This window comes from Microchirus variegatus, assembly GCF_963457635.1.
Source record: "Microchirus variegatus genome assembly, chromosome: 5".
Lineage (NCBI taxonomy): Eukaryota > Metazoa > Chordata > Actinopteri > Pleuronectiformes > Soleidae > Microchirus > Microchirus variegatus.
Window position 1 is genome coordinate 29,007,218 of NC_139806.1, and position 24,757 is coordinate 29,031,974.

Here is a 24,757-nt window from a genome sequence, read left to right on the forward strand (position 1 = left end):
CGACAACTTTGTCCAGGATGAAGTCAGGCTTCAAGAAAACACAGAATAATCTGGGTTACGTCGGGTTAGTATAACGTCAATTTAAAACATTTTGAACGAGAGGAATGAAAACATTCCTCCAGCTGTTATTTTATGGGAAAAACGACTTCTTCTCTTTGAACCAAACTCGGCTCGTTTTTGGAGGAATTCTTTCCTCTTGATGTCACCGCGACATAGAAAATGATAATTAGATGCAGATTTTTGTCATGAATGAGAGCAGGAAGAGAAGGACGTGGACGCCTGATTGAAGGAGACGTGAAGTGGACCACGCTGTTATGTGTGTGTGTGTGTGTGTGTGTGTGTGTGTGTGTGGGCGGAGCTGGGAGTGAATGGAGGATGAATGGCTGTTGGATGTGAGGACAGACGGAGTGAAGGATGATGATGCAGAGACGAGTGAGTGGAGTGTGAGGGAGGAGACGAGGATGAAGTGAATGCGATTAGATGAGGAGGTGGATCCTCATCTCTGCTTTCGACTACATTTGTCGTCTTTGTTTTACCTCGTATTCTCATTTCACCGTCACATTCATCCTATTTTCATTTCTTTTCTCATGTTCTCTAACCTTTATTTATCTTCTATGACTTCCCCCCTCTTCTACAACCACCATTTTATACTTCCTATTCCTCATTTTTCCTCATCTTCAACTGCATTTTCTCATCTTAAACCTCATTTTCTTCTTCTGCCTCATTCTTCTGCTTCCACTTCCTCCTCTAGTTTAACCTCATCTTCTATTTTGACTTCCTTTTCCGTCTTCTTACCTCATTTTCTTCCTCGACTACTTTTACCTCATCTTATCATATTTGACCTCATTTTCTTTTTCGTCTACTACTTCCAAACTTCACCTTCTTCCCTTTTTACCTCTTCTTCTTCTTCCTCTCCTCGTGTTCTTCTACCACTTCTTTTATCTCACCTTCTATTTTTTACCTCATTTTCGTCTACTTTTACCTAAATTATCATATTTGTCCTCATTTTCATTTTGGACTGCTACTACAAACTACACCTTCTTCCATTTTTACCTCATTTTCTTCCTCTTCTTTTACCAAATGTTCTTCTTCTACTTCTTGTACCTCTTCTTCTGCTTATTCCTCCACTACTTTTACTTATTTTCTTCTTCTCACGTTCTTTCGCCTACTTCTTTTACCTCACCTTCTATTTTTTACCTCATTGTCTTCTGCTTTTACCCACTGTTTTCCTATTTTACCTAATTTTCTTGTACTTTTACCCACTGTTGTCATCTTTTACCTCATTTCTCTTCTTCTTCAACCTGATTTTCTTCTTCTCCTGCTTCCTATACTTTTACCACACCTTCTATTTTTTACCTCATTTTTCTTCGTCTTCTTCTACTAATATAAAAATGACTTAAATTGGTGAAAACACCTAAATCAATGAAGCTCATTCGAGTTATTTGACGACAACTTTGCCCACGTTACTTTCAAATAACTTAACTCATTTATTTATTGATTTTTTTTGTGGCCAATTTCAGTCATTCTTTAAACGTTTGTGAACCATTTTCTTCCTTCCGTGTAGTTTGACGATGTCAGGAAGCATGAAAGTGTTCTGAGTGTCGTTGTCATGTTGTCTCTCGAGTAGAGATACAACTCTTATTAATCGATTATTACCTTTCTAATCATTACATGTTTCATAGGAGGTTTGTTCCTGAGGTTCTGGAGGACCACGTCAAGGTTTTGGAAACATTTTTTATCTCATTTAGGAACTAAATATACAACATCATCTTGAGATGTTTTGACTCCCGTGTGAATCTGCCTGGATGATAAGACAGCAGGATATTTTCAAAGCGCGACGACCCTCGTCTGTCAGCGTGACGTCGCCGTAAACCTCGCTCTCCTGTGTCCGAAGCGCGTTGTTGACATTTGCGTTTTTTTCTCTCTGAGCCGTGGCGTTTGAGCTTTTGTTTGTTTTTTTTTTCTTCCCGATTGACTTTCAAGGAGCGGAGCCGAGTGGGACGAGATCCGTGAAGAGGTCAGAGGTCACGGGCAGCCCTTAGAGCGGCCCTGACAGCAGGCAGCCTGAATCACTTTCTTTCCCTCCGTGAAACCAAACTCCTTGTTGGGTCATTTTGACTGTTTGCTCGTAAATTACGTTAAATTAAAACGCAAAGCTGAGTCGTGATTTACAGAGAGGAGGTTCTGTGTTCTTTAACTCTGACTTATGACTTTTATTTTAATTAGATTTGATTTGCAGCATCAAAAAAACCTTAACATATCAGTGCAGCGTTACTTGCTTTTAAGAAAAATCGACATTTCTTGCTCAAATCTTCCCATTTCTGATATTAGCTTGAATCAAATGTCTGTTCAGCAATTTGCTGCAGGTTGGAAATGAAGTTATTAAACATCCATAATCAAAGTTAAGCCTACAGATGCCTGTGATGTTTAATTGTTGGCATTTTTACCGTGTAAATCTTAAATGACTTCATGTAATTTGTCTTGATATATAAAAATCTGGACAGTTTATGTTCATTTATGGTTAAAAATGAATGATTTAGTCTTATTACATCTTACGTACATGAACTAGTGCTTCTTGATCTGAACCCTTAGTGCCCACTTGGTAAACATACCAGGATGCTCCTTAAATGAACCTCCTGGTATGTTTATAGGTCACATCTTCATCTGCAGGCTTTACAAAATGCCTTTTTTGTCTTCTTATGTGTTGTTATCGATTAAAGATTCATTTTACATCACATATTAAAAAAAATAAGAAGTAATAAGTCACAAAATAGACGATTTTAGTCACAAAATAGAAAATTTAACAAATCCACAATCCCATTTTTAAAGATTTTGAGTTCTTTTTGCTCAGGTGTGTTTATATAGTTAAAAAAAACCCAGTTATTTCATTGGATTGCCTGAAAAAAGGGGATATAAAACACTCTTGTATAGATATATGTTTTAACATAGTAATGAACAGCCAAAACATTACACGAATCAAAAGATAATTACGTCTTAAGATGAAAAAGAGAGAAAAAAAACCCTCTTTCATAACTTAATATGTGTTAGTTGTAGTTCAGTCGCTCGCCCTGTTATTATTGGAGGAGGAGGACGAGGACTGTATGGAATCAAGGGTGTGAGCAGTAATGATAAGGTAAAGCCTGTCAGAGTCACAGGCACCGTATAGGAAGCGTTAAGTGAAGGGAAAGGGTGTTGTGGAGCTGGGTGGGTGGAGGATGGGTGAGGTTTGAAGCCGGAGGAAGAGAGAGGGAGGAGAGAGGAGATAGCAGCAGGGAGAGAAATGGAAAAGGCTTGGGTGTTTGGACGCGGTGACAGAATGCAGATGGACGGCACAGAGATATGTGGGAAGGTGGAGAGGGTGTGGATGTTCAGATAAGGACACGGCTGCACTTCAGGATTATGACCGCCGTCCATTTCTGTCCCTCCTCTGTGTGGCCTTCACTGGCCACGTTTGCAGCTTTGCTTTTTCAACGTGGAGATTTTTTGTGTGTACGTTAACAGTTTGAGAGATTACAGCTTTGAAATTATGCAAATAACAGCAAATATGGGACATAAGGGCATTTAGGCCCCCCCCCCCCCCTTTACTATGTTAAAACGTACATACAGACACCACAGGAATGTGCAATGTAGTGTTTTATATCCTATTTTTCAGCACAACATATAGGCAATCTGATTAAATTATATATATTTTCAATTTTTACAAATTATATAAACACATCTGAGCAAAAATGCTTTAAAATCGGATATGTCAGAGTTTTCATGACGCATTTATAGCAAAAAAATAGAAAGAAACAGTATATTGTGCACTGTGACCTATAAACACAGAGAAGTTGTGTATTATTATTATTATTATTATTATTATAATACACATTTTAAGGGTGCAAGGTGAGCACTAAGGGTTAAATTAAATGAAGAAAAATACCAAAAGTAAATTAAGACGTGAGAGAAAAAGACAAAGAACAACAGATGCAAGGAATTTGGACAGATAAACAACTGAGTCGTCGGCATATGAAGAAACCCAAAATTTGTCATATATCTTAAAACGTAGGCATTTTAAATATGAGTTTGTTGTTTTTTTGAGTGACATGTCCCCACGTGCTATATATGTGACCAATTTAATGTGTGAAAAAAAGTATGAAAAAGTTTAATATTGATGTGAATGGCAGCCATCTTGGATTCCTGTGTTGGGGTTTGTGAGGTTGCTCCGATTTAAAGGAAGAAGTAAATTAAAAGTGGGGAAATTTGGACAAATAAATAACTGAGTCGTCAGCATATAAAGGAGCCAATGATTTGTCACATATATATCTTAAAACTAAGTCATTTGGGTGGGTTGAATAGTCATAAATGGCAGTTTGATATTAAAACTTGCGTTTAAATTGTGAATGATTATGTCATATTCCAATCTAGTCATAATATTAGGTTAGAAGAATTATTCTCTCATATTTAATCAGGTTTGGGAGGATTTTCCAGGTATAATATTCATCCGCCTGAGCGCTGCTCTCGGAAAAATCATTAAAAATTGCTCTCGGGGTCGTGTCACTCATCGTGACAAATGCTTGTTTGTGCTTTGCTAGCTCCCTGTCATGGCTGACTGATTTGGCCTTTTTGTAATTGTAGTGGAGAGAGAGAGAAAACCGAGCAGAGCATCATCATCATCCTCATCATCCTGTTACCTGGCCCCGCTGTGAAGGCATGGCAACAGTGGAAGGGCTGTTATTATCCTGTTACTTTAAATGGAAACGCCGATTGTGTTCTGGCACCGTGTGACAGAAATCTTTCGGTCCATAGTTGTTCGTAACGCAGAGGGAAAAAGAGACAACATAGTCACGTCTGGCTTTTCTGATCGGGGGCGTGGTTGTGTGGTTTGGGAAGTACATTGGACACGATAGGAAAATGGGCGCAGGGCAGAAATCCAGCTTCCTTTTCGAGTAATATTTGTTTATCATATTGAATCAGAAGCTGCGTTGTGTCCACCTTTCAAATGTGTTTGTAACTGCGTGATTAGATCAGGTAGACGAGAGTTCACCCAATTGTTACTCGTCAAAACAAACACAAACTTACATATACATATAACCCAGCTTTGACTCTAATCGGCAGGAACATTAGCATGTGCAGACCCGGGTTAACATGCTAGTTTTTTTCTTTGTCTGTTCCATTTTTGCACCAATTTACCATGCAATGCTGCAGATTAGCCGTTAGCATCAATGTTGGCAGAAATCCTTACTTTTTCAACACGCAATATCATTCATATCATCAATTGGATTGAAAGATGCAAGATCGCGACTTGAGAGCTAACTTTGCTTTGTGTCTTGTGCGTTTGTGACGTCACAACCTTATCTTTGTAATATTTTACAAGGAAAACATTGTATTTGTGTCCATTTTGAGTCACTTGGCAACGACATGGAAGCAGACATTTTTGATTATTTATGGCGTTCCCCAAGGCTCAGTACTGGGCCCACTTTATAGATGATGTACATGCGTCTGTTGAATAATGCAAAGCAATATAATCCCCAATGATGTCAATGGCAAAAAATAATCATCTTTTCTGTTCAACTGAAAGAAAAGAAAAAGAAAGAATCCCATCAGATACAGGAAGCTGAACGTGAAGGTGAAAGACCGGACAGCGGGACGTGAAGTCAAACTGCTGGAGATCCAAACTTCCCACCTGCTGCGAGGGAAAATGAAATTTCACCGGTTACAAAAACATCTCAGGTTTCGCAGGAAAAGCAGCAGCGAACGTCAGTGTGTTCACATGAGGCTGTGAGGGCCAGAGGACTGGGGGAGGGGAGTGTGAGTGTGTGTGTGTGTGTGTGTGTGTGTGTGTGTGTTCATTGCTGTTTTGTGGCATTGGTGTGGTTTGGGCTGGTAAAGGGTGGGGGCTGGGTGGAGTTGTGTTGCGTAAGACCTCATTAAGTGGAGGGTGTGTTCCTGTGTGTGTGTGTTTGTGTTGACCACACCTCTTTAGTTCCCCTGGAACAGAGGGGAGTGGAGTTTCCTGTCCAGAGATAAAGTCTCCAGGAAGCAGATCCTTCTGGTATTCTCACAGCCTCACTCGACGTTACTCACATCTTTGCCCTGACTTGAATTTAGCAATCGCTCGTTGCTCACCATCGCCAATTATTCCCAATCGACTGACAGTCGTCTTGATCGAGTGCTATTAGTCAGAAAGTCTCTCGGAAGGTTGAGCAAAAGCAGATCATCCTCTTGACATTTTACCCTCAAAATCATTCACTTACGCAAATATGTGCAGCTTATTTCAACCCAACGACTCAACCTCAGTGTTGACCGACGATAACAACTCATCTAAGAGAGACAACTTGTTCAAGACCTCTGAAGAGGTTTTAGCCCTGATTGCTGCTGAAAATGACGCCAAGCCTTGGTATGCCTTGCTCAAGAGCAGTTAGACAGTTGTTCTAAATTGAAAGGATTGAGTAGACCATCAACCTGGACAAAAGACCCAGTTCCAGAACCTAATTTTGAAACAGTTGGCATGTTCAAACCAAAAAAAAAAATTGGTTTGGAACCTGAAAATTTCTTAACTGGAACTTTTTTTTGGAAAAAAAGTGGTATTTCATTTTCTTAGTTTTTAGCATTTTGATTATTTATGGCGTTCCCCAAGGCTCAATACTGGGCCCACTTTATAGATGATTTACATGCTTCCATTGAACTAAAAGAAAACAGTGGTTCTGCATCGCGAAGGAACACCAAGGTTCTGAGGCTCCAGAATGGCACCTGAGCCAGAACCAGAACCAGAACTGTGTCTATCTGAAAGCTCTATCGGTAGAAATAACCATGCCATGGATGTTTCAAGGGGTTTTTGTGGGGACTTTGATCCAAACTGATGCTGAGATGTTCTGAACCTCTTGGTAGAATGGTTTCTTGGCTATTTTTGACCAAAAATAGTAAATTTCTGATCTAAAACTTCACAAAGCTTCTCACAGAACATTGTTGTGAGCCGTTATTAAAACCCAGAAAGAGGTGCAGTACGTGCCAGAGGTGCTACCAATGTGGTATATTTGGCTTGTGTTTCCAATGGGATAGCTGCATTAGCTATGAAGGTAGCTTAGCATCAGATCAGCAAAACGCACAGAAAACCTCTCTCTTTGTCTTACTGCTTTAGAAATTAGCATGTTTTTCTCGTTCTTCTTTTCCCTTTCCTATTGTACGGAATTGACGACTCTTTGTCAACCAATCCTCAGGCTGCAGAGTGTCTAAGCTCCACCCTTTAGCTGCTATTAGCTTGTCGGGCTGATATAAATGGGTTATTTTGGCGTCCTTCACAGCTATCGGTCAGTCGGAATCTTGTGCTTCAGGCTGTTTTCAGACATTACCTGTCGATAATGTCAGGATAATCAGGGCTCGATCGGCCTGGGACAGACACCTGATCTGTAGATCTGTAATCCCGGGATTTAGGCAGGAAAATCAAATCTCTGCTGTTGAAAAAAAAGTTCCATCGTGAGCTTTACGTTACATGCACCCGAGATCTATTCATTTGTGTTAACGAGGAGGGATAATAAAAGTAAGAGAAGGTGATTTAAGTCTAAAGCGTCAGGATGTGGTTAAAGGTTATTTCGCGTCCGCCGTGGGGAAGACTTTTTCTCTTCTTTGATCTCATCTTCTTCTCCCGTTTTCTCTTTCCCTTCTTTATTTCTTTCTTTCTGTATTTTCTTTTTTTTCTCTTTCTTGCCCTAATAGGATATGTCGAGGGAGGCTCTGCTTCCGCTCACCCCCCGTCTCCATGGCAACCGCAGCTCTGGCGGGAGTTGCCGAAAAGACTGTGTAGCCTGACCCCCCCCCCCACTCTCCACATAGACACACACACACCCTATACTTCCTTCTTCTCCTCTTCCTCCTCCACCTTTCCAAGCCATCCTCTCTCTCTCTCTTCTCCTTTTCCCTTTCTAGCTTGCACTTAAGCCAAAGGCAGAAACACACACTCACACACACACTGAATACCTGCCAGCACAGCGCAGTGAATAGCCCTCGCTCTCGCTCTCTCAAACACACACACACACAAACACATTCACACAAATAGAAACACAAACACACAATGAGGTTCTCTGTGCATATGTGTGTGTGTGTCTGTGTGTGTGTGTGTGTCACTGATGTATGCACATAAACAAGCCAGTTGTCCTCCGGCAAACAGGAGCAGTCATGCACAAAGAGCGACCACAACACACACACACACACACACACACACACACACACACACACACACACACACACACACACACACACACACACAGTAATAGAGTTGTGTACTTGTGTGCTTGTGTGTGTGTTACCTCTTTAGGACCCTTTCTGGCGTAAACACTGACCTTGTCAGGACCAGTATAGACCAAAAACCTCGTCCTAATGAGGCGGAACCTGGTTTTTCTGAGGTTATAGTTTAAGGTAAATCACTAAGTGTGGTTAAGGGTAAGGATAAGGCTTTTTTTTGTGTGTAAATGTGCGTGTTTGTGAAAGAGTAGAGCGACATAAGAGGGTTAGAGGCCTGTTTTACTGCCAGGAGGGCTTTGCATGCTGTGTGTGTGTGTGTGTGTGTGTGTGTGTGCACTGCACATTCACAGTTTGAGGATGCAGAGAAAGGGAGACAAGAGGACGGATGTAGTCTCCTCTGCTGCTGCTGCTGGTGCAGGAGGAGGAGGATGATGATGATGATGTCATCGTTGGCAGCCCACTTCCTCTAGGAAGTAGAGAAAAAAACCCACAACCCAGACAGGAAGCAGGTAGCACCATCGCGTAAAAGTAGGAAATGTCATTCGGAGACACATTTAAGAAGTCGTGCACACGGCGCTGTCCGACTTTTGTATCGCGGACCCGTTGCTACGTTGCTTTTACATCCGATATACCAGGCTAGCGTTAGCAAAGGGACATGAGAGCTTAGATTAGCTCTCTAGGGTTTGCAGGAAACTAACACAAATTGACGTAATGACAATCTTGCTCACGACAATCTATCGAAAGGGACTTTGATCGGCTACAGAAGCTGCAAACGTATCCGCTGGACCGGCGTGATTTAACGTGACTTCGGAATATAAACAGACGTCTGTTAATCCCTCGCACGACGGCATAATTTGGCCAGATTTTCTGTTCAAATCAGCCTCAAATTGGAAGACACGGTTGACGGAAGGTCCAAGATCTGGCAAATTATCCTCTAGTGTGGGACGAGTTTTAGTGTCGTCTATGAGCCAAATTGTCATTTTAAACAAAAGTTAATTGGTTTTAATCTACATAATCTGACAATGTATCAGAGTAATCTATGGATAAAATACTGAATGAATGAATCAGACCGAGGAGAAGTTTGTTGTTTTTGCCGTCATTTCCTGCTTGTTCTTGTTCTTGCTGCTGTTCGCCCCAAAGTGCAGCCCCAAAACTTCAGTAACATTGTGTGGAGGATGCTTGGCGTTAATCCCGCCATGGATTAGCACTGATGTGTGTGTTTGTGTGTGAGGTAGAAGGTGTTCTTGTCAGAGATGGCCACAGGTCTGTGTGAGCCAGCTGCAGGTGAACTGATAAGAAGATTAAATATGGCGTAACAGGTTTTCTTCAGGGGGAAAACAATTGGTTTATTCGGCATTAAGTAAACACAAGGAAGTAATCATTTAATCTGAGACACGACATTCACGTGAACGGTGGCCTGAAAACGTCTGCCGCAGAGCGAGTGTGTGTGTGTGTGTGTGTGACTCACGGCCGACGCGGTGACGAGCAGCAGGGAAAAAAGCCAGGACTTAAGTATCAGTGCCACTGATGAGGAAATGGAGCACAGGTGCAGAGCAGCAGCCGAGCAGCAGCTCTCTGCAGAGGAAACTGGAAACTCACCACACCTGCGGCACACACACACACACACACACACACACACACACACACACACACACACACACACACACACACACACACACACACACACAGTCTGGTTTCCATGTCTTCAGAGCACACTAATATATTCACTTCACAAGCATTTCCTGGAGAGTTAACCACAACGTTAACCCTTACACATCCTTATCATACAACACCTTATAATGTACTCATTTACTTGACTTTTGTCCCCATAAGGAATACAAGTCCTCACAACGTGAGTGGGTACACACATTCAGGTCCTCACAACATGAGTAATGTGAGGACTCATAACGTTAACCTTTACCTTAACCTTAACCATCACAATTAAGTGCCTAACCTTAGCCCTTAACTTAAACCTAACCCTAAAACTAAAACTAGGTCTTAACCCTGAAAAACACATTCACAGTTGTGTGACATCAACAAAATGTCCCCACAAGGTCAAACGTCCTCTCAAAGAAAGGTTTGGACATTTTTTGGTGGACCGTAAAACAAATTTGTCCCCACAAAGAAGAAGGGTCCCCATAACATTGTGTAGTAGACAGATTTGAGTGTGTAGACAGATTTAGGTCCTCAGAACATGAGCAATATCTGGAATATAACAGTGAGGACTCATGTCCTTAACCCTTTACCTTAACCTTAACCTTAACCATCACAATTAAGTGCCTAACTTTAACCCTTAACTTAAACCTAACCCTAAAACTAGGTTTTAACCCTGAAAAACACATTTAAAGTTGTGGGACATCAACAAAATGTCTCCACAAGGTCAAAATGTCCTTTCAAAGAAAGGTTTGGACAGTTTTTGTTGGACCTAAAACAAATTTGTCCCCACAAAGAAGACAAGTCCCCATAACGTGAGTGTGTAGACACATTTAGGTCCTCACAACATGAGTAATGTAAGGACTCATAACCTTAGCCCTTACCTTAATCTTAACTATCACAATTAGGTGCCTAACCTTAACCCTTAAACTTAAACCTAACCCTAGGTCTTAATCCTGAAAAAGATGTTTAAAGTTGTGTAATGTCCCCACAAGGTCAAAATGTCCTCTCAAAGAAAGGTTTGGACATTTTTTTGGAACCTAAAAAGGATATAAATACAAACACTAAAACACAGTTTGGTTTCCCTGACTCTCGAGGACATTATGTTGACTTACTTTCACCTGAACTATAACGACTACTGACCTTAACCCTTACCTTACCTTCATCCCTGTCATACAACATGTCTTCACCTTGAAATGTAGTAATTATAGTACCTAACTTTGGACTTTTGTCCCCAGAAGGAAGATGTCCCCATAACGTGAGTGTGTAGACACATTTCCTCACAACATGCAAAATATCTGGACAATATCAGAGACATAATGCCCCTAAGTCTTAACCTTGAAAAGGCCCTGGCAAAAATGTACCCACAAGTTCAAAATGTCCTCTCAAATAAAGGTTTGGACGTCTTTTTGGACCTCATAAAGATATAAATACAAGTACTTTGTGTTTGATTTCACTCGCCTTAAACCTAAACTGAACCACAATTTAAATCTTGATCTTAAACTTAAAGATCATGGATTAAACTGATCTTGAACTGACCTTTTTGATAGAGTTTCAGAGAGTTTCTGTGATCAAGGCGTGAGGCTTTGATGGACTCTTGACCTTGGGCACATTTTCATGGGCTGAAAACTGATGAATGGACCCATGAAGCCGCTTTAAACACAGCATCAATGGGGGAAAGTATGAAATCGTGCCAGTGGAACGCTTCAGAGAAGCCTGATTTTGTCTTTAATCCCATGATTGCTGTCTGTCACTTGTGTCAGACAGGACGACGACGACGACGACGACAACAACAACCGAGGGCGGGGTTGAAAACCATTCCAGTTATGCAAAAAATAACTTACACGAATTGAATTGAATTGAAAACAAAAGAGGAAAACGGTCGTCCACTCGCTCCTCTGCATTTTCCTGTCTCGTCAGTGAAGGTTGTTTAAATGTGACGTGAAACAAATGTCTCAACGTGTCATAATTTACACAGTTTTGACTAAAACTAATGTTTTTCAGCTGAATTAAGGCTCCTTAATGATCTCACTTCTGTGGAATATTGACTGTGTTTATCATACGACAACCATTCCGTCAATGCACATTAATGAGGCCTGTGGCGCCGAGACCTGGGATTAACATCAACAGGTTGTATGAGATTCTCCCTCATAAAATCTACATAATAATCTGCATCACATTCCTGCTGTATGTCCTTTTCAGGCAGGGAAACGTAATGTTTTTGTTGCTTTGTGAAGCTCACGTTCGTGCACTTTACCAAACTCCATAGAGAAAATGAACGATTTTTACCACGTGTCGCACAGGAGTTGTCGGTCGACAACAGAAGATTTTTTCTCTTCTTTGCGTTAAAACGCGTTGTTTTACGACGTCTGGGTTTGGAAATTGTGCGTTTGGTTCGCTGTGACTCAACTTGGCAGCCGAACACCAGCAGCTCCAGTGTTCCCAGTGAGCTTAAATTGCTGGTTTTGTCACTGGGTATTTGGTGTGAGCGAGGAGCTAGCTTCAGTTTTTCAGGGAAAAAGTTGTCTAAAGATGAAATAAAGCATTGGATATGTTCTTTTAGAGTGCATAGACTTAGTTTGGAGCTTTTATTAAGTGGCTAGAATTAGTTTTTCCCCAATATATTTTGATTTGATTACATTTTTTCCCCCCAAGTCTTCTGACCCTTAAGGGTAAAACACATTAAAGAACCTGACCTGCACGGCTGTAATTAAGTCGGCTTTGCCTCAAGGCCCTCGCTGTGTGTGTGTGTGTGTGTGTGTGTGTGTGTGTGTGGGATGATAAGTTACTAAGCACCCAGGAAATCAACACTGGCAACTCCTATTAGGTAACATCAGGGGTTGAGAGTCCATGTTAACGCTGTGTTTGGGATCAGACTGTGAACAGGTGGGTGAAGCAGAGAAGGGGAGTAGTCTTACCGTTTTAACTTGCATGGGCGGGGGCGGTTGGTTGGGTGTTGTTTTTTGGGTGGGTCGGGCTGCAAGAGGTGTGTGTGTGTGTGTGTGTGTGTGTGTGTGTGTGTGAGATAGGTGGGGCCGCATGCTTCATGGTTAATATCTCCCCCAGCTGTTGTTTTTCCCCCCTCTCTCTCTCTCTCGCTCTCTATCTTTATTATATCTTCCTTCACACTCCCGACTCTCACTCACTCACCCTGTTTACGTACTTAACGCGCCGCTACGACGAAGTGTCGTAGACGTACGTCGGTCACGGTCATCGCAGACCTGAGTGAAACTCCATTAGACTTCAGGAGAGTTCACTTCTGTGCTGGATTAAACATTTTAGGCTGTTGTTGACTCGATTTTTGTGGCCTTTTTAATCCCGGTGGTACCATTTTTTGGCACCTTTTTCTCAGGTAACCAGTGTAAAATGGTACAATACCCCAGTTTGTTGATTGGGCGACGAAAAATACGGTCTGTGTTTCTTCAACGCCTGACGTCTACGTTGAGCCCTCGTGTTTTCTGCGTAGACAGCGAATGCGCGACTCGTAGAAAAACGTAGCATGCTCCATAGCTCCACCTCCCAAACCCTTAATCTCGAGTAAACAATATTACGATAGCAGATTACAGGATTGTATTTGTCCGAAGTACAAATATAAGTGCAAAAATGATTTTTTTTTTGGGTGTGGCCGAGGAAAACCACAACCAACCAACGTTACAGCGCCGCTTACAGGCCTGGAGTATGTACTACATCGTTTTGGTGGACAATATTGCCATTATTTATCTTTGGGAAAATGATGATGATGATGATGTCATATCCTGTCATTGTCATCCATCTTCATCTGCTTATTTATGTGTCTGTGCGTGACAGTGTTACAGCGCCACACACAGGCCTGGCATATACATGACAGCTTTTCTGTATGTGTGTGAAGACATTTCTTGAAATTATGCCATTTTTCTTAGTGGAAAAGACAAAGGATAAAGCTAGTTAGGGCCCAGTTCTGTGTTGATAAAAAAGGCGCTACGATAAAATAGAACGTTGTTTTTGCGTCATTTACTGAAAACAAATGGAATGTTTAACGCTTGCAACGTGAAAAACAATTAAAAAACACAAAAACAAGACGATAAATGTGTTTAAATGTAACATTTTCTTTATTGGCTCTGAAACAAAAGCGTGAGTGAATCGGGTCAGTTTTAAAGCTCCAATATGCAATATTTGGATTTTGTGAGAAAGAGTGAAAAGACAGAAGGAAAGGAGAGAAAAAGAGTGTGTGGGTGGAAGTGAAGCCAGAGAGCGATGAGAGGGTGAGGTGGCACGAAACAAAGGTGTGGCTGATGTCAGGAGTGAGAGAAGGTGCAGCGAGAGGCGGAGGAGGAGGAGGAAGGTGAAGGGGAGGTGTGGTCAGGATAGACGAAGAGGTGGAGGAGGAGGAGGAGGTGAAGTGATGGAAAGACGAACAGACCAGGAGAGAAAAGGGAAAGGGAGTTGGTGGTGGGTGGGGAACGAGTGGAAAACATGGAGTCAGCTGATAGCTCCCAGTTTCCATGGCAACGCTAAGCCTTTCCCACCCACTCTCTTTTCTCCGTCGTCGCTCTCTCTCTCTCTCTCTCTGCCTCACCCACTCCCTCACTTCTCTCACACACTCATGTTATTTTTTACATTTCCCTTTTACAAAAAAAACGTTATGTTACAGCCTAGCTTCCTTTCCTTTCCCCTCCTTTCCTTTCCTTACATGCATCCTTCATTCATTAGCTCTGTGTTCCCTTATTCCTTCCCCTTTTTCCCTCCCCTCTCACCTTGGTCACTTCATTTCCTTGTTCCTTACCTCTTTCTTTCCCTCTCACCTTTGTCAGTTCCTTTCCTTTCCATTCCTTTACCTTCCCCCTTGTTCCTTTCCTTGTTCCTTCCCTCCTACCTTGTTCTGTTCTGTTCCTTTCTTCTCACCTGGTTCCTTTCCTTTCCTTTCCGTCCACATAGTTTTTTTAGTAGTTGTGTTATTTTGCTGACGACAGCACGACGCTTCACTTTTTATTTCCCTCCTCGCCCTCTGAACTGTGTGACCTGATAAAGGGGGCGTGGCCTCGTCTCCACCCTCTCGACTTCGCCCAGAGCCAAACTGAGCTCAGCTGAACTGGACCAAGGCCAAATCTCTCTCTCTCTCTCTCTCTCTTACTCCATTTCTACTTTTTAAATCCCTCTCTCTCTCAGTCTGTACCAGTCTCTATGCCCCCCCCCCCCCACAGTGTCCCACACAGCAGCCATTGTTCTTGAATGGCAGCTGAACTCTGGGCGCCTGTGGTGGCAAAATGCGTCGCCCCATTCCAACCAGGGCGTCTTACGAAACAAGTCTGTTCAAAGTCACATGACGAGCAGAAAATGCGATAGTTTAACAAATATCATACGTTTATTTTATGCTATATTATATTCCCATGATTTGTTTTGCTGTTTTGTTTTTAAAGTGAATGTTTTTCTTGTTGCAATCTACAGCCTCACCATTAGTTGTCACTAATTCGCACACACTGGACTTTTAACGGTGCGTTCCATTTGTTGTCGGAACTTCGTATTTTCAACTTAGAAACTTAGGAACAACCTCACCAAACCCCGACATGGGATTCCAAGATGGCTGCCACCACTGCTACTTTTACCGTTAAAAGCACTATTGTTGTTTTAGCTCAGAAATCGGAAGTGGGGGTTCCGTGTCCTGAGTTCGTCCGATTTCTGAGTTCCGATGTAAACGGAACGCAGCCTTAAAACTTTCCAAGATTCCAAAATGGCTGCCACCAAGCAATCACTGCTACTTTATACCATTAACAGCACTTTTGCTGTATTTATTTCACGACTGATCAAACGTACACACCGTACGATTCATATTTAATCGAAAACATGTTACATTTGCCATTGGCTGGTATTGCTAACAATGTGTAATCGGAAGTGGTGATGTTACCTCCACTGCCATTTAACATCCGTAACTCCGATTTCTGAGTTGCGATGTAAATGGAACGCAGCCTTATTTGAGAATAGGAGTTGTCGTCAAACTTTCCAAGATTCCAAGATGGCTGCCACCAAACAATCACTGCTACTTTTTTCTAACAATGCATAATCAGAAGTGTTGATGTTACCCCCACTTCCGATTTACATCGGAACTCAAAAATCGGAATTGTTGGCTCCGAACACTAACCCTAACCCTAACCCGTTTCCTGAGTTCTTCCCAGGTTCTGAGTTCCGATTTCGGAGTTCCGATGTAAATGGAACACTGCCTTATTTGAGAATAGGAGTTGTTGTCAAACTTTCCAAGATTCCAAGATGGCTGCCACCAAACAATCACAGCTACCTTTACTGTTAACAATACTTTTGCTGTATTTATTTCACAATAAAATAAAATTCGTACACACCGTAAAATTTATCATAAACATATTTCATTTGTCATTGGCTGGTAACATTAGTTGACGATACGAGTTGTTGTCAAAACTTTGTCATGAAAATGTTGCTAAAATAACCGTTCCCTCGCTTCTCTCGTCTCCAGCAGGCGGACACAAACGTCGACGTCCCGCAGCCGACGGACCTGAAGGTGAAGACGGAGTCCCTGATCTGTAAGATCGAGCCGTCCTCGCCGCAGCCGTGTCCCCCCGCCGAGGACCAGACGGAGCCCGTCGACCTGTCGCTCAACAAGCCGCGCTCGTCGTCGCTCCCCGTCTTCACGACGAGCGCCGCCACGGTCAACCCGGCGCCGAGCTGCATCATGACCCAGCCGTGCCTGCCTGTCACGCCCGTCACTTCTGCAGTACAATCTATAGGCTCCATGGTAACGGCAACGTCCATCTACACTGTAAAATTAACGCAAAAATGTTAAAATAACTCTTTTATGATCTTTTTTATGATGAAATAACACTCAAAAGATCAGTTTGACACCAAATACACGCTGGAATAGTATTATATTTAACTTTCAGTAATGCAAAAATAGTTAAAATGTCACTAATCCAGTGTATTCTAATAAGTATTTTAGTGATAAAATATCACGAAAAGATATTAATTTCCCACTATTCATCTATTACACCATCATGATGCACGTTTCTAACCAAATCTAGCATTAACTTGACTCTTTTAGTGGTATTTTATCACACAAGTAAAATACACTCGGAGTATATATGGGTTTCAAAGAAATTGGTGTCATATTGACCCTTAGAGTGTTATTATATCAGTAAAACTGTGAAATTCCCTCTTGAAAAGTGATATTTAACTTGTTTTCGTTAAATGTAACTATTAGAAAGTATATTTGGTCCTTTGATCCTTTGAGCATTATCTACACTTTGGGATAGTGTAAACTTAACTCATAGTTTAACAATATATACTGTATAAAGTGTTTTAGCTGTGTTTGAACACAAAAAGAGTTAAATACACTCTGCAAACTGTTATTTCATCTATTTCAGTTGTACTTTGAGTTATATTTAACACTGTTCCAAAGTACATTTGGTCATAAAAGAGAGAAACTGCTGTGGAATAGTTAGAGCAGCCGTTCATTTCCCTCTGTCCCCAGGTTTTGTCGCCCGGCTCCATCCTGGCCACGCAGGGCGCCGGTGGGCAGCAGATCCTGCACGTCATCCACACCATCCCCTCGGTGAGCATGCCCAGTAAGGTGGGCCAGCTGCAGACCATCCCCGTGGTGGTGCAGTCGCTGCCCGTCGTCTACACCACCATGGCCACGGACGGCGTCGCCACGGCGGCCATCACCGTGCCGCTCATCGGCAGCGATGGGCGCTCAGAAGGATCTGGTGAGTGGCCGATGAGCAGTGGGCGTCATGTAGGCTGTGTTTACATCATGGTACGGTTCGGTCCTGGGTCAGGCTTGCATAACTTGGTAGCCGGGGACACAAGTGTCAATCTGTCGCCCAATCAGCTGACAGTCGTAGGTGGAGCTGGAAGTACCATTTTACTGTGGTGACCCAACTGAAGGGTGCCAACAAATGGAACTATTCTGAATGGAAACGCAAGAAAATTTGTTCAATTCGCTCAATCCGTACCATTCAATTGCGATACTTTCCATGTCCGTGTGTTGGTCCATGTGGTGTTAATGTTAGCTAACGTTCACGACTGACTCATATTTGGCTCCAGCTCGGCAAGAATTTGAGCTTATGCTAACTTTGTCAGTGTGATGTCGTCTTTTCCAGAAGTCCGACCCAAGTTCACGCGTCCATGTTGACGAGAAATTGACACATTTTCCAAATAACGTTTGTATTTTAACTTAAACGGCTTTTCCTAACCTTAACAGGAGTCGTTTTTCGAGTCGCCAAATAAATTAGCAGATTTTTTCTCCCAACGTTTTACCTAAAATTGATCCGAAATGGCAGTAAAAATGGTCAGAAATGTTTCATTTTATGCTAGTTTGTCAACTTTAGCTGGCAGAGTGTCCGTTTCTGCATTTATTTACAAAATTTCCTTCAAATCCGATGAGTTTTGACAAAGATGTTGTTTTTTTTTTCAGTTTTGTCCATTTTAAGAGATTGGGATCTCTTAAAAATTAGAAGTTTCTTACCTAAAATGCCTGGGAACATACTTGAATAATTATCACCTGCCCATCACAAAAAGTTCAGATCGATACGTCAAAAAAACCCAAAAAACTGTTGACAGGAAGCTAAAAAAGGACTTTACTTTGTTTCATTCATGCGTGAATTACACCTTTTTCAACAATCGATCACATTGGAGCTGAACAACAGATCATAAAATCGTCATACTTTTATTTTTTTGGCAACAGCCGGGGTAGAAAATAAATCTGCAAAGAAAAGTCGTTTCAGAGTCTGGGTGTTTTTATGTGGTTGAATGTCACACGCTGTTCCTCGATGTCTCTCTCTCTTTCTCACACTCAGAGGAACACACTGTGTCGTCTGACAGAGTGTGTGTGTGTGTGTGTGTTTGTGGTGTGTAATAACTCGCCGTCTGTGTCACGCTCGATGATTTCCATATGTGTCGGGAGATTGATGAGGAAAGAAAAGTTTGAGAGGAAAAGTTTCCGTCTCAACAGCTGATTCCGTCGCCACAAAGTTCGACGGATTTCCCGCCAATCAAAAGTAGAAACTACGGCGTCTTTGCCGAATAATTGATGATTTTATGAAGATACAGTGGATACAGAAGCTATGAATAGGTTTACTCTGCTGCCAAAAAACTGAAAGTGGAGTCTGAGTCCAGAGTAAACTTTTAAATTTCCCTCTGTAACATCACGTTAATCTGGGACAGATCAAGAGCCAGTTGACCCCTGGACACCGACTGGAAAAGGGAACCCCAATTAGACATCTCACATATCTTGATCCATCTTCTACCGTTTTTTTCTGTTCGCCCAGTCAGCTGACTAATTGTGGGTGGAGCCGGCTCTAGCTCCACCCTGACCGTACCATTTCACTCTGGTACCCTATGGGAAGGGTTACCAAAGATTGGAATGGTTTAGTCCCGGGTTATTTTGGTTCTATTCCTAATGGAAACGCATGAAAATACGTTCAATATCGTACCATTCCATGGCGATACTTTCCACGTCCGTGTGTCGGCTATGGCCCACGTGACGTAGACGCCATTTTTGCACATGACAGGCGCTTGGACCCCCTGAGGCTTTGGGTCCCTAGGCCTGGCCCCGGTATGCCCGTTCGGGAAATCCATCCTTGACGCAACTCAGGAATTTTTTTTTAAAATTTAAATGCTTTATTTCGTGGACTGAACAACAGAGAATTGTGGCTGAGAACGTGGAAAAAAGGACAAGTTTGACGTTCTGTTCAGGATATTCTAGTCTGGCTCCATGACGCAGTGGAGTCAAAACATCGTACACTCCGTTCACTCTTTGTCCTGAAATTGTGTTTTCCTCGATGTAAAAACACTCGGGATAAAGCTCGGACACTTTTATTTCAAATCCATGAAGACGAAGAGAATGAAGTAGAGAAGGAGAACAGAGGCTGCAGTACCACGGACAGAGGAAGAGGGCGACAGAGAGCAGGAGTGTCGCTAAGCCAGCTCTGTGTTTGTACAATACAACGTTAATTTGCGATAGAAAAAGTGGTTTGATACCAGAGCGTTTATTCTGTACGAACACTGACAGACAGCGGTGTTTGCAAACTTTAGTCCCCACTAAAGTTTACACTTAGCGACTTTTTTTTACTGATTCTGATGTCGTCAGGTGATTATTGCCACGTTATTTTTGTCCCCGTGACAAATTCAGAATAGAATTGATGTTGTGTTGTTTGTTCTTGTGTAAACACAGACTTTTGTTCAGGCAGGTTAAGCCCGCGAGTTTCCTCGTTAGCGTCTGTTTGGTTTCTGCTGCGCCTCGACTCAGGAATGTCAACAAGGGAAGCTGTGATTCTCTGGAAGTCACACCTCGACAAAACAAACGTGATGATAAACAGCGATGTCGACTCTTCTTCAGCTGTCATTCTTGAGTTTTAGCGCCAGTGTCGTCATTGTGATCAGCCGCTTTGGTGTCATTTAAAAAGTTCATTTCCGTCTTTTTGTGTCTTTTACTTGAGTATAAACATCAAATTAATACACTGTCACTTTAAGAGCAAGACTTTTCCAACAGGGAACTGAAGTCTGTAAACTGCTTACTCTATTTTCTGCGCATCCTCAACTCAGGAATGTAAACAAGGGAAGCTGCGATTCTCTGGAAGTCACACATCGAACAAACGTGCATATCATATTATATTATTATATTTATTTATATATTTTTTGATCATTAAATCATCTTGTATCAACATTTCCAGAGTGGAAAAAAACGTAACTTTTGGGAAAACTATGTCATCGATTCATGACAATTTCGCAGTTTGAGCCATATTTCAGTGAGCGAATACAGCGCCACATACAGGCTAGGCATACATACTACACTTGTTTTTGTGTGTATGAAGATATTTCACGAGCTAATGTCGCGTTTATGGATAAAAAAAAAAAAGGTGGTACCGAGAGAGGGAGTTCTGTCTCCGTGTGGACGACGATGCAAACTTTGAACTGATCTGGAGTCGGCTGTTTGTGTAGGAGAGGAGGAAGAGGGGAGGGCGGGTCGGGATGATGCAGATGGAGGGAGGAAAGTGAGGTGAGGTGTAGGTGTGAGGAGGAGGAGGAGGAGGCTGCAATGGTGGATGAAGGAGGCTTAATTGTCTCCAGAGACAAAGAAGACACACGGTACTGCGCAGTTGTTCGTCTCAGGACTCAAGCCTGATCCATAACCAGTTAATGACTAACTTTAACCTTTAACTTTTACTAGTTCCTCAAAAGGTCAGTGTTTGTGCCAGAAAAAATGTCCTAAAGAGGCAACACACACACACACACACACACACACACACACACACACACACACACACACACACACTGGGTACTCCACCCAAAATTCCTTGCGTCACCCTCTCGACCAGCCCCTCCCCTCCCCTCCGTCCTCTTCGTCCTCGTCCTCCTCCCTGGACTTTGAACACTTATTGCAGCCACATTCCTGCACTGTTTGTGAGCTGCTGCCTGCTTTTGTTCATTCAGCTGGATTCAAAGAACCCCGGACGCTGAATATTTCACCATCGATTTGGACAATATTGACAAAAATGACGCGAGCGTTTAGCGTTTAGCGTTTAGAGTTAATCATTTCACGCGGTTTTCCTTCCGTTTAACTTCAATCAAATCAGAGGAGGAACTCGATTATCGCGCTTCGGTTCACGCTGTTCACGCGAAACCTGGATTTTTGAAAATACACGTCATACATATTATCGAAACCGGTCTGGAATTGACTTAGTAGGTTCCACAGTTCCACAGTTTGTAATCATCTTTTTAACTGAATTACAAACAAAGCGTAACTGAGCAAATCCGTTTGCTTTTTCCGCCCCTTTTCTCTACAGAGCTCCCCCTACAGTTCTGGAGTACATATTTTTACTAGCGCTGGGCTCCCGATTGTTAACATGAGTCTCTAAAGTAGCGCTAAACTTTAAAAACAGAGGCACACATACGCAGTATGCCGGTTATTTGTATCGCTGCTCTTTTCGTTTAATAAAACAGACCGCTCCAGTTCTACTGTAGGCACGCTAACGGCGCTAAAGGAGCTAACGGCGCTAACTGGTAAACGATGTTACCGTCCTCTTCCTCATTACTTTAGAGACTCGTTTAAACAATCGAGAGTCACGTTAACATTGAATCACATGCGTCTTGGTCAGTCGTCATGGAAGTGTGTCATGCATTAGCGTTGGCGCTGTGTTAGCATGCCCAGCATTCATTTTTACATCACCGCAAACATGCATCCATCGCCGACCTCTTTTCGGCGAACACGGAGTTGTGGAGCCCACGTTTCTGCGTTTACGAAATTCTCCCGAATCGTTCCATCGTTTTTTGAAATCAATATTTAAAATAACTCGCAAAATCAAGTTCAGTTCAGAATCAGTGGTCATTAAAAGTCCAACCAAATCCGGATTTTCCCTCTTGGTTAGAATCCGTAAAAACTCGCCAAATCCCGAGGACAGTCCCCCCCCCCCCCCAAGACAGATTTCATCTTTCCCTTAACTTCAAATTAGCATCGCGTGCGACGCCTCTGCACCACATTTGTCATCAACATCTGTTCACGTCTTTTTGGTGAAATGACGGAGAGGGAGAGGAGAATGAACGAGAGAAGAGAATGAATGTTTGGTCTTCTAACAGAGCGAGACAAACATGACATAGACGACAAAAAAAAAACCCACACAAAGTTTGGCCCTCGCGGATTTTATCCATTGATTCTTGTGCAGCCCAACGGACCACACCTAACAACACACACACAAACACACACACACACATTAGAAGTGTGTCTTGTTAAGTTGCTGCAATCCAGACTTTTCTGTGAAGAAGTTATTAACCCCCTGCTGTTCTTCTGTCTGTTTCCTCCTCCTCTTCTTTATCTCCCCACTCTTTCCACCATTTCCTCCCATTCCACCCTTCCTCTGTCCATCTATCTCCTCTCTCCCTCTGTCCTCTTCCTCTTCTTTTCTTCTTTTCAGTTCGTATTAAACCGGGTTCCACGTCTCCGGTGGAGTACCAGAGCGACAGCGACGACGTGGAGAGCGGCACAGAGTCCGGATCGGCCTCGCTCAGCACCCAGGGCCACGACGAAGGGTGAGTCCACGTGGACGGAAACTGTAATCACACCCTGAAACACCAGATCTGTGACTTAACTGCTACTGAATTCTGGAATTTGTCCAGAGGAACTGTACGCGAGAACGCAGGAGACGTTTTGGACCTTTTCTGGAATGTCGCCTGTTGGTATCTTAGTCATTTTTGTTTTTCAAGCTTTTTTTCAAAATAAAAGTCAGATAACACATAAAAGCAAAACTAATACATATTTTTAAAAATGTTAAGATTTGTGCGCATTGGTGATTGGATTTGCTTTAATATAGCCGTGTTTTCATTGAGTGGAACGGTCTGGTTTGCTCGGTACACTGACCGTTGGCACCCTTCCCTTGGGGTACCAGAGTAAAATGGTACACTATAGTCGAGGTGGAGTTTGGGTTAGCTGATTGGGCAACCCAGCTCACACCCCGCCTACATTTAGGTTCCAAACCAAACCGTCCCATGATGGAAACACGGCATACGCACCGAACCCTAACCCTAACCCTTACCCTAACCGTAAACTCGGTCAAGACTCTTGTGTGTGATTGTCCAAGAGCGACAACAGCGATACGAACAAAATAAACGTTTATCTTGAAGTGTCGTGAGTCATCGCCCGATGTCCCTGGTGGCCAAAACACAAGAACGACCCAAAAAAGTGATTCCCTGGAAGTTGACAATAAATCAAATGTCTGCTAAACTTGGCAGGACATAAATACCATGAAGCATGCAAGTGCCAACTCTTTTATACGAGTGAGAAAAGCTGCAGAGGGAGAGATAATGTACAGCAGCAGCAGCAGCAGGGGGGTGTATGGGAAATGCAGTCTCCCTCGGCCTCTCTCTTGCCTGCAGTCTCCTGACTAATTACATTACTGCAGCGCTGCCATGACTGGACACTTCTATATCACCTTATGTAACCTCATGCAACCGTCTGTGCAGCAGAGCACGCTGGAAACGCCCTGGCTGTATCACGGGGAGACAAGTGTGTGCATGTGCAGCGCTATGAGTGTGTGTGTTTGTGTTTGTGTGTGTGTGTCGACGCATGTTTTGCTAATCACATCATAAACAAGGACATTTGGTTCTTTGGGAGGAGAGCGTGGACATCTGAGAGGGTTTATGTAACGCCTTCAAACTTCAAACGCACACAGGGAGGAGCCAGGGCGTGGCAGACAAAGGCAGTTTTGGTTTTGTTTAGAGTGAAGAATCTGTGCGAATCTTTATTAGCAGTGATTAGCTACTCAGTAGATCGGGGTCGGCAATATACTTTAACGCGGGACATTTCCATCAAATGACAGCGCTGTCACATTAGTATTCAGGACATAAACACAGTGTGAGCGCAAATAAATGATAACATAGGCTAACAGGATCTCAGGCTAGCTGTTGTTAGCCATCGTTAGCTCAATGGCTAACACTAACAAGCGTAGCAACATGTCTGTGGTTAAAAATAAAACCGTAGTATATTTGTACGACTGACTTATTGTGAAACACGAAGGACATAAGTGCTATTAACGGGTAAAAGTAGCAGCGTTAGCAACCCCGTGTCGGGGTTTGTGAGGTTGCGCCATCCACATAATGAATAATAAGTGCATTATAATTATTTTTGCGGTGTATTGTTGTGTGTTTAACAGACTTTAGGAGGTTGTTTTCACAGCTGGTGCTGCGTATTTTGACCCCCTAGCTAGCAGCTAGTTAGCATATAACTTACTAGCATAGCCTGTTGACAGTGTGAAATCAAGGTGTGCGTCTCTCTCTCATGTCGGACAGTGCAGTTGTTAGTCTGATGTCACGGCGAAGGGAAAAAAAACAGTATCTCAGGCTAGCTGTTGTTAGCCATTGTTAGCTCAATGGCTAATGCTAACAAGCGTAG

General features: G+C 42.7%; 1 protein-coding gene across 2 annotated transcripts in view; it reads left to right on the forward strand.

Moving 5' to 3' along the window:
- klf8 (Kruppel like factor 8) overlaps nt 1–24,757 on the forward strand; it is a 61,172-nt gene that overhangs the window by 31,993 nt on the left and 4,422 nt on the right. The window contains exons 3-6 of one of the 2 annotated variants that reach the window (XM_083890038.1): nt 16,334–16,612; nt 17,345–17,579; nt 22,785–22,899; nt 22,987–23,042. In XM_083890038.1, coding sequence (XP_083746164.1) covers nt 16,334–16,612; nt 17,345–17,579; nt 22,785–22,899; nt 22,987–23,042 — 685 coding nt within the window. The remainder of the gene's footprint in view (nt 1–16,333; nt 16,613–17,344; nt 17,580–22,784; nt 22,900–22,986; nt 23,043–24,757) is intronic. The other variant, XM_083890037.1, reaches the window with a different exon arrangement.